The 10,554-nt window shown below is 43.7% G+C and overlaps 1 protein-coding gene across 1 annotated transcript in view; it reads left to right on the forward strand.

Annotated features, from left to right (window-relative positions):
* Nucleotides 1-8,540, forward strand: part of LOC103361628 (multidrug and toxin extrusion protein 1-like) — a 12,396-nt gene extending 3,856 nt beyond the window's left edge. Inside the window, exons 5-16 of the mRNA XM_008287761.1 lie at nt 393-435; nt 842-886; nt 972-1,069; nt 2,079-2,176; nt 2,412-2,593; nt 2,740-2,848; nt 4,729-4,804; nt 5,640-5,709; nt 6,744-6,876; nt 6,955-7,049; nt 7,127-7,190; nt 7,271-8,540. Coding sequence (XP_008285983.1) covers nt 393-435; nt 842-886; nt 972-1,069; nt 2,079-2,176; nt 2,412-2,593; nt 2,740-2,848; nt 4,729-4,804; nt 5,640-5,709; nt 6,744-6,876; nt 6,955-7,049; nt 7,127-7,190; nt 7,271-7,512 — 1,255 coding nt within the window. The 3' untranslated portion in view covers nt 7,513-8,540. The remainder of the gene's footprint in view (nt 1-392; nt 436-841; nt 887-971; nt 1,070-2,078; nt 2,177-2,411; nt 2,594-2,739; nt 2,849-4,728; nt 4,805-5,639; nt 5,710-6,743; nt 6,877-6,954; nt 7,050-7,126; nt 7,191-7,270) is intronic.
* The last annotated feature ends 2,014 nt before the right edge of the window (nt 8,541-10,554 follow it).

The following is a 10,554-nucleotide window of genomic DNA, read 5'->3' on the forward strand; positions in this document are numbered from 1 at the left end:
ATTAAATGGTTCCAAGAAGTGAATTAAGAAACGTGAGATTATCAAAACTCTGACGCCTGGTTCCTGCAGGACTTCACTGTTTTGTGTCTCCAACAACACAAAGCAACTGTCAGTAAATCAGTAATTGCAGCATTATCAGTTGTAGCTACTTTAAATTCAGTTTTCTGCCAGAATGAGCAGTTCCCTCTTCCCCAGATCTGACTGTAGGAAATGATTAGCCTGATTCATTCACTGCTTCAGACACGTGTCTTTAGAGGTTTGTCCAATTCCCTGGATGTTAATGATCCATCATGACCTCCAGGTAGAAGTTTATTTGAGAGACTTAATGTTTCATAACCTCTTATTCTTACGTCACAGTCTGATGTTTGTTCTGTTTGTGTTTCTGCATGAAGCCTGTCGCAGCTCTACGTGAAGATCTTCATGCCTTCGCTGCCGGTGAGTTTCAGACGCGTCCAGAACACGAAACCTCCCAACTGGTCGGTTCTGTGACTCGTCCTCCAGCAGCTTACAGCCATTTGGGTTTTTAGTAAAGTCACAGGTGTTCAAATTTGCATCAGATTTGCAGTTTCGTTGCATAATAAAGATAATTTATCATCTCAGGTCCAAAGGTTCAGGTTTAACCGGAGCGTCTCGACATCTAACAGCTGGATTGTTGTGACTCTCCTCAGAGGATGAACCGCAGTAACTTTTATAGTAAATGATAAACTTGCCTCGTGTGAGTGCAGATTAGCATTAAGTTAAGATGCTAAACATGAGCATGCTAGCATTGTGAGTTAGCATTTAGCGCCCCCGTGCGGCGCTGCTAGCACATCTGGAATCATTTCCTGTCTTCCCTCCTCAGGCTGCCTTCATGTACCAGCTGCAGGGCCGGTATCTTCAAAATCAGGTTTGCTCTCTCCGCCCGACGCCAACGTCCTGCACAGTTAATAACGGGGTGTTTAGTGATGCTAACGCCAGGCTTTGGTTTACAGGGAATTATATGGCCTCAGGTCATAACCGGAGCCATCGCAAACATCCTGAACGCGTTAATCAACTACCTCCTCCTGTTTCGCCTGGATATGGGGGTTGCGTAAGTTTTCCTGCATCATCATTACCTTGAGTTTGCTAATAGTTTGTTTATTAAAAAATAAATCTCAATCCAAATGACGAGGGCTGCACTACGAAGCAGGATTAAGCGTTTTCAATGTCGTGAACCTGCTAGGTTACCATGGCAACTGATGCTGCACAGCTAACCAGATCAGATTCGGGGATTTAAATCACCGACTTGTTTCCAGGTGATGCTTTATGAGCCGTCAGCTGATGGAATAAGTGATCATCTGCAAACCTGTTGGGCTGCATGTCTGAGTGGTGCAGCTACAGACACAGAAAATCCATAAATGTTTTAAGTTTGATGCTGATTTGCTGCAGAATCGTCCTGCGCTGATGGTTTTCCAGCTCAAAGAACATTAGCCAAAGACAAATTTCCCACGCCGGGGACAATAAAGTTAATCTTGAATTATTTTCACTTTAATTTGTCCAAAAACTGGAGTTATGTTTATGATCTTTAATGTGCAGCTGTCATGTTAGAAACAAGCAGCTGCACAGATCCAAATATATTAACTTACACATTAACGTTTTTTTTTTTAATCACCATTCCTCTTGTGCATCTTTTGCAGAATTCTCCCTTTTTAACACCTGATCTCAGCATCATAAGAACCTGTGTCTGTGCAAAAAGAAAAGTCAAAATAGACGTTAAATGCTGCTTTTATGAAGAAAACTGGTGAACAGAGAATTCATATCTGACTGGGCTTTTAGGTTTTGTTGAACCAGCTAACATAAAGTAAGTCAGGCTTTGTTGAACTTGCTTCGCTGTGCAGCCGTCTGGTGCGTTAGATGTGATGTAAACAGGATGTGGAGTCACTTAAAACCCATTTCCAGCTCAAACACGTAATAAATGCTATTTCCTGATTCATAGTTTTCGTTTGAGTTGATCTCGTGAAACAAATGGCGACAACATTAACCCCAGTTTGTAGAAGCTGTATGAGTTTAAAGGTTTGATGATTTCTTCCTCGCTTTGAATTCTTCTGTTTCCGTCCCAGTGGGTCTGCAGCAGCCAACGCCATCTCCCAGTACGTCCTGGCTGTGTTCCTGTTCGTCTACATCTGCATCAGGGGGCTGCACAAAGCCACGTGGGGAGGTCGGTTCTGTCGCTCTCATAACAATCACACGTCTTCATTCCATCATGCAGCCGGCGTGTAATGTTTGACCGGCTCAGTTAGCGTCTATCACTGTGTAATGCAGAGTGGAGGAGAGGTTACCGCGGTGACGCAGCCGATTTCTCAATCACCTGTAATATTTGACTGACGTGGAATTAAACTCACACCTGACGTGAGTCGATTAGATGAGTGAAGCTGGCGTGTCGTGACCCCCAGGCTGGTCCATGGACTGTCTGCAGGAGTGGGGGCCCTTCGTGAAGCTGGCCATCCCCAGCATGCTCATGCTCTGTCTGGAGTGGTGGCTGTTCGAGATCGGAGGCTTCCTGGCCGGCGTGATCAGCGAGGCGGAGCTGGGAGCCCAGTCGGTCGTCTACCAGCTCACCGTCATCGCTTACATGGTAACCGCCTCCAGCTGTCCATTCTCTGCATGTGTGTGTGTGTGTGTGTGTATGTATGTGTGTGTGTGTGTGAGTGTGTGTGTTGGCCGTAAAGTGGACATTCAATACACCTCTGGGAGTTGTGCAACGCTTCTTTCTCCCCTCAGAGCCCGATGGGATTCTCGGCTGCTGCCAGCGTGCGGGTTGGAAACGCCCTCGGTGCCGGAAACGTGGAGCAGGCCAAGCTGTCGTGCAAAGTTCCCATCATCATCGGATGTAAGAAGCAGCTCGCACGGCGCACGTTTCCTGGGTTACACGTATGCAAAGCGACGAAACGCTTCCACCGCCTGCTAGTTTCCTATCGCACATGGAGCTTTTAGAGTGATGAAATTATCGTGCACTTAAATGCAGCATTTAAACAAGATTTCAAACCTTTGTTCTCGCTGAGTTTTGGGCAGACGAGTGCAAACAAACCGATGACAGTATGGCTGCAAATGCACCGCCAAAATAAAAGTGTTTTGGGATATTTACGTGCTCCAATAATAATAATATTAATACTAATAATTATCTTTATTTATAGAGTAATTTTCAAAATCCACAGTGCTTCACAAGGCGCCAGAATTAAAGAGAATTCATGAGATCCGCAGAATTTAAAAAAACAGCACCGTACGTTATAAAAGGAAGTAAAAGACAGTTCAGAGGAAGTTAAAACTCAAAGAACTCAGAAGGATAGCACCAACCGTCTGGAAATCACACATTGAAACCTCCAACTCGCATACGACACGAGCTAGCTTAGTAGCTTAGCACGAGCAACTCCAAACAGCTTCTGTCACATGTTTGCTAATTTTTTTACCGCAACATAAAATCCTGCAGCTGGATGGAAACAGAACAGGAGAGAAAACTCAGTGATGACTTTTGTGCAGCATGAGGCGGCTTTTAGTGCCACAAATTGGAAAAATATCAGATTTCTTTGCTTATTTACTCGACAAAGATGGAACAAAATGGAATCAACAAGTGTCCACAGGTGTCCTCAGTAGTGGAGAAATAAACACTAAATCCTTAAGATGTTTTTCTACTTTCCATACCTGCTGTGTGTAAACGCTGCCTTTCTAAGAAACAAACCCCAGACTGTTGGTCAGGTGGCTGCTGCTCAGTCACTCATCACAGAATATTTTTTAGTTTTTTTACTCGATCTGGTTTGAGCCGACGCTTTAGTTTAGTTTTTTTGTTGTTGTTGTTTTTAAATGAATGATTTCCGATGTGATGTTAGAAGTGTTTTTCTACTGCGTACAGTCGGGTGACAGATTAAATGAAAGATCAACATAACCTCTCCATCGCTGCACCTGGGCATTGATTCTCCAGGACGAGGAGACTAATCACTACTGTTTTCACCACTGTATGCTTTCAGACTTTAAGTTTTCCCTTTAATTCGTCACTCATCGGTATGTTTCCAGCAGCGGGTTGATCTACAGTCACTTTAGCTTTGCTCCGGCTAACAGGAGCTAATGTAGCGACGACTGCGCCGTCATCAAAAGCAATAATATGAAATGAAACGTCTAATTATGGACAGAAAGGAGACTTCTGCAAAAAGGAGGATGTGTAAATAAATATGTGATGAGTAATGATGTGGAAATGAGGAAAGATTTCACAACAACGATGTGAGTTTTAACCGTTTGTGTTTCCCAAAGTGTTAGAAATTTAACACCATGTTTAATCCAGTAACGCTGCACGCATGTAGTTTGAGGAACATTTCTGACTCCAAAGCCGCAAAACGCACCAAAACAAACGTCTTTGCATGAAGCATGTGGAAATATCTGCACTGAAAATAAAAAATACAAGATAGCGCTTTAAAAACTTGGATCAGTGCTGCTCAGAACTCCTCAGGAGGCCATTAGTTGCTCATCGTCAGGCCTGCAGCAGTAAATGTCACCAACAGGTGGCAGCGCTGTGCCAACAAATAGGAATGCATTCGTGTATTCCAGGTTATGACTTGTTGCACTCTTCAGCCAACACGAGGATTTAGAGAGAATAAAATCCACAAGATGCAGCTGCAGTTTATCTTGAATACTCGGTTCTGATGTAATCTGGTTCAAACGGAGCTTTTATTCTAACAGTGTTCTTCAATAACCCAGCCTGCCCTGTGTTTCTCGTTGCAGCCATAATCGCCTGTTTCGTGTCAGCTGGCTTCGCCATCTGCAGAAATGTCATCGGATTCATTTTCACCTCAGAGCTGTGAGTGAAATCCAACAGCCAGATAATCGCTCATTTGTTTCTCTTTTTTTGCGGCGGGTCGTTCCTCGTCGCTGCCCGCTTCGTTAAACGTTAACTGAGGTCATCGGCTTCTCGCCGCCTCGCAGACGCTGAGCTCCTGATTGATGATGCCAATTTAAACAAGCTGCTCATTCCTAGAGATCAGCGTCTGACGGCCAGTTTCCCTGAACTCGAGCTAATTAAACCCCAAAGTGGCTGAAATATAAAGTCCTGCACCTCTATGGAAACAGCACGACCACGACTAGAAGGAGAGAGAACGCAGAAGTGTGTTTTGTGCTGCATGACACAGAAATCATTAAAAAAAAATAAGCAAAAAAAGTCGAATTTTGTTGATATTTAATTTACAAAGTTTGAGAGAAACTGGAATCAACATGAAGAACTTTTTGTCCAGGTGACCACAGGGGTTGGAAAAATAAATCTTTCTACATACTGTAAATATTTTATTAAAACCACTCACATGATGGTGATGCTGATCAGAGGAAGTGGTTTAAATTTGACATATTTATAAAGAGAATAAGCGGAGTAAAGTGATGATTAGGTCCGTTTTAACAATAAGTTCAGGGAATTTGACCATCAGACGATTCTTTCTGTTTTTATCGTTTGATAAATGGTTTAATCTTGGTGTTTTTAGTGTTTTTTAAAGCTAACGTTGTCGTGGTGCTGCTTTGGAGGACTTACAAAGTGCTGATGCATCACCCACATGTTTCTCATTGTGTCAACGATCTTGTTTTTATTTTAGATGTGAAGCTGGAGATGCGATGGACTGAATCTCTATCTGTGTGTGTTTGTTTTTCAGAGAGATCGTGCACAGGGTTGCCGACGTCATGTTCATATTTATATTCACGCATATCGCTGATGCCACTGCGGTAAGACGCGACCTTCATCAGCAACCAGCTTCATGTCAACACAATCAGTCCTGAGTTTTCAATGACTCCTACAGCTCTGAGTTTTCTATCATGGAATCACTGAAACACAACTATCATGGATTTAATGTTGGTCGTCTGGAAATAAGAATAAATCTGCTGCATCATGTCCGTACGATGACAGTCCATGTGATTGGTTAAAGCCAGGACTGGACCAGTCTAGAACCTTCACTCCAGCCTGATGGAACCAGTTCTTCACCACTTCATCGTGTGTTTGGGCTCATTGTCTTGCTGAAACACCCAACTGTGTCCAAGATCAACCTTCTGGCTGGTCATTTTAGGGTTTCCTGAAGAACGTGGAGGTGATCCTCCTTCTTCATTGGTCCACTGTTGTCCCCAGAGCATGATGCTGCCACCTCCATGCTTGGTGGTAGGTTTGGTGTTCTTGGGGTTAAAGGCCTCACCGTCTCTCCTCCAAACATTTTCCAGCTCATTGTGGCCAAATGGCTCAATTTCTGTTCCATGTGACCTCCAGAAGATCTTTTCTTTGTCCTTGTGATCTTCAGTCAAGCTTTAAGGAGCCGTTTCTGGAGGATGGGCTTCCTTCTGGTTCCTGTGTTCCAGCAGCTTCTGGCTCATTGCAGATCAGCTTTGTGGTGATTCTTGGTTGACTTTTGAAAATTCTGACCAGTTGTCTTTTAGCAGCAGGTGATAGTTTGTGACACAACTGCTCCACCTAGTGCCTACAAACAGCTGTCAGCAGCTGTAGTCAGCAGTCATCAGTCACGAGATGTTAAGAGGCCACAAAGAAAGTCTGATTCATTCATGATTGTCACCAAAACTGATATTTCAAGTTGTCTACTTCTGATCCAGCAGATTTTGTCATATTTCCAGAAGTCCAATAATAAATCTATGAGAGAACCAAAATGCAAAATAAAGAGTTCTAGTAGTCACTGGAAACTTAATGACGTTCTTGTTCTTCGTAAACTTTTGCTCAGGACCATAAAAAACGTGATTCTGTTGTTCTGTTGTGGCAGGGCGTGACTGGAGGTGTCCTCAGAGGAGCAGGTAAACAGCTGATCGGTGCTCTGTGCAACCTGGTGGGATACTACTTCATCGGCTTCCCCATCGGCGTGTCCCTGATGTTTGCAGCCAAGATGGGCATCGTGGGTAAGGATGGACCACGGTGATGCCTTCTCCTGCTTTTTCAGGAAAGCCGCTGAAGTTCTCGTCTTTCTCCTGCGACAGGTCTGTGGACTGGACTCACGGTTTGCGTTGGAATGCAGTCGATCTTCTTCCTCGTGTATTTGTACAAACTCGACTGGAACAAGGCTGCTGAAGAGGTGCGTGCCTCCATCCGTTTACACTTTTCATACGATCAGAACAAGCTGCTAACTGTTGTCCTCGTGTCTCTGATCAGGCTCTTGTACGAGCGGGAGTCCAGAGTATAGATGGAAAAGAGACGGTCGGGATGGAAAACAAAGGTGAGGAAGGTGTGAAGCATCAACCGAAACCCGACTGGTGTTATCTCATTAATGCTAACGCTTCTCTTTCCAACCTTTAGACTCCAATCACAACCAGGCCCAGGTCAGCAGCTCTGCATCCAGATGTGAGAGGGCCGAGGAGGAGCATCCATACCAGGAGGCGGATTCGCCCGAACAGGCTAAATCCATCAGCACCACGGTGGGAGATGTTCTGTCCGTGACGCAGCTGGTTCTACGTCGTGGACTCATATTGCTGGTCATGTTCATTATCCTTGCTGCTGGAATCGTCGCCAGCGAGCTCCTCACCCAGCTGTTCAAATGACGCCTCCGATGGCGTAAAGCAGGCAGACTGATGGCAGAAAGTTACCTTAGATCATATTTTTGTTAACTGTGGATCACCTTCCTTAATGAAGGAACCAATAAGAAGATCCAGCTGAGGATCCACAGTCTGCAGCTTAGTGCAGAATTTATCCAACAACCCTGACGTTTACGGTGTAGCTGTGCAGCGCCAGAGAGCCGAATCAAACAAGACGATGAGCCAAAGAGATCCAGATGTTCATCAAGGGCTTCAGAGCTGCAGTAGGCAGAAATTAAAAGCTCAAAGTCAACATTGATTTGTGGCTTCACCTTCAAACCCCAACTCCCTGAGTAAACAAGAGTCCCCATGTTGTAGAGTTCATCCCCAAATCTACAAGAGTCCAGGCAGACTTCTTCAACAGATGTCTACCTGCAGCTAAACATTTGTGCTCCGAGTGCAGTAATGTGCTCAGATACGACCTACTGTGTATCCATGGACCAGAGTCATCTGAGCAGACTCCCACAGACTACACAAGTAGTATCACCACAACAACGAGATGTCTGCACATTTCCCCAAAATGCAATTATCACAGCAAACCACAAAAAACACAATGACTAAAACATGAATCTGAATAAAAAGACAATGCAATATATAGAATAGGGACAGGGTGAGAATAAGGGATGAAGTCAGGGTGTCAAGCTCTACTTGAATGCCAAAGAGAAGAAGTAGGTCTTTAACAGGAACTTAGAAGCTTCTAAAGTCTAAGTAGATCTTATTTAAGGTATGAACTGTTCCAGAGTTTATCTTTTTGGAAAAAAGTTTCGACCACTGAGATGATTTGTCACATGTGAAGGAGCTGCTGAGGATCAGGAAGGTTTTTCACCAAAGACTGATTGTATGAAACCAAAGTGCCAAAACTGCTGACAGGGTCATAAAAGATCCGGTCGACAAAACGTAACAATCTCAGTCTTCATCAGGATTGAGAAAGAATAACTTCAGGTTTTAATATCTTTGAAGCATTCCAGATAGACCTGCACTGAGTCTTTACTTTTAATTTCTGCAAAACGATGTAAAGAAGTCTGATGGTTCTGAATAATCAGCCCCAAAGAACACAAATACCACCAAACACGACTGGACCATGTTAAATAGTTTAAATGCTTTTTTTTTTTTGTGCAAAATAATATAACTTTAGGAACAAAACGTCTTCAAACGGACTTTATTTGCTACGAACACGAGGCCTGATCGTCTTCATACAGAACGTGTCATAGTTCATTAGATCAGGGACGGTTAAAGACAGAGAATCAACTCGTCGCTAGGTTACGCCTCCCCCGGTCCCCCGGTTACCGTTGCTACGACTATAAAGCGTTTGCACCAACATGTCCGTCTTCCAGTGCACTCGGTGATTTTGTTAAATGTCAATCAGCGGAGTTCTTTGCTCGCATCGCTCTATGCTAGAAGCTCCTGCCTCTCTTTCTTTGCATCATGCACTTGCAGCTGAAGCACACCAGCTCACCTACGATTCTGCTCGAACGCTGTGAAACTACCGGACGCTACGCAACAATCGGACCTTCAGGTTTGATACCTGGAAAACCCTGGAAGCTTTTAGGAAGGTGTAACAAGGTGTTGACTGCTCAGTTCACTCATGATGTGCCTTCTAGTGAGTAACGAGCAGCGTTTGGACACGAGGTTTGTCTTTAAAGCGAGTGTGCTGAGTCTGCATCACCTCTTCACAAAGCTTTAAAAAATGTGTTTTGGTTTTTCTTGAGTGCTCTTACGGACGAAGACACGTCACTAAAAGTATACCTGCTCCTCTGCCAACTATTTGTTAGAGTGTTGTGAATAAAAAAGAATACAGGTTAAAGCCAACCAGTGCCAATGTAAGGAGTTCTTTTGTATTGTTATTACCGGAGACGTCATGAGGGTGAGACTCGCCTCCTAATGGATCCTGAATAGAAATCTTTGTAACAGCCAAACCAGGAAATGTCCAGCCAACCCAAGTGCACGTGTCAGTAATCAGATTTGACTGCTGGTTCTATACGTGCTGTTCATTTAAACAGGAGCTTGTAAGAAATGTATTGTGACTCCTCATAACGCCCATGATTTTATAGCGTCTCCATTTATTTACAGTGTGCCTTGATAGAGTGTTTTATCTCTACGTTGGTTCTAGTCGGTAGCCCTGCGATAGACTGGCGACCTGTCCAGGTGTCAGCTGGGATGGACTCCAGCCCCCCGTGACCCCAGTGAGGATTAAGGTGTAGAGATGATGGATGTTTCTAGTAAAGAAAAAACCAACTAAATGCTGCACAGACTTCCTGCAGACTCAGGCCTTGTATTCACAGGTGAATCATAAATGATGATCCCTCCGGCTTTGATTAACTCGTATAACGAAACTGAAACAGCTGTTAGCGAGGTCTTTGCTGCTTTTTTTTTTTTTTTTAATTTTAGGCTTTTAAAAAACCAAAACCTCTTGAGATCCAGCTCTAAGCTTTGAGGACATGCAGCTGCTCCTGCACACAGTTATTCTGAAAGTCTGACTTTGATTGTTGGGATTGAACGGTGGACGTTTGTAGCTTAGCTTAAAGCTAATTAAGGTGATTTTAGAGTAACTTTTTTGTAATGTTTACATTCTCTGACCAACTGGATTTAAATGTGAGAGCATCTTTTAGCTGCATTAAGTTGCACCACATGGCTCAGCCAAACACTGAGAGAAGAAGAATGAATATAAACTCCTTATTGCGTCACCGATGGCTTGTCGCTGCTCCACCAAACCGTAGGAACGCCACTGTTTGGGTGTTTTGTTGTTTATTTCCTGTTTTTGTTGTTGTTTAGGAATATTGTTTTAGTTTGAACCCACAGCTCACCGCTTCCTGTTTTGTGTGCTTTGGTCACAAAAATCGATTAACAATGGAAACAAACAAACGACGCTAATCAAAGTGTACCGAACATGCTTATGAATAAAACAGTAAATAATGACCAGGCTTGTGTCGTGTGTGTTAGAGTCGCTTCTTTTCTCTTACAGATGTTTTTAATGAAGGTGTTTTCTGGTTTTATGCTGTGAGGGATGAG

Source organism: Stegastes partitus, unplaced genomic scaffold (assembly GCF_000690725.1).
Source record: "Stegastes partitus isolate 25-593 unplaced genomic scaffold, Stegastes_partitus-1.0.2 Scaffold518, whole genome shotgun sequence".
NCBI classification, from domain to species: Eukaryota; Metazoa; Chordata; class Actinopteri; family Pomacentridae; genus Stegastes; species Stegastes partitus.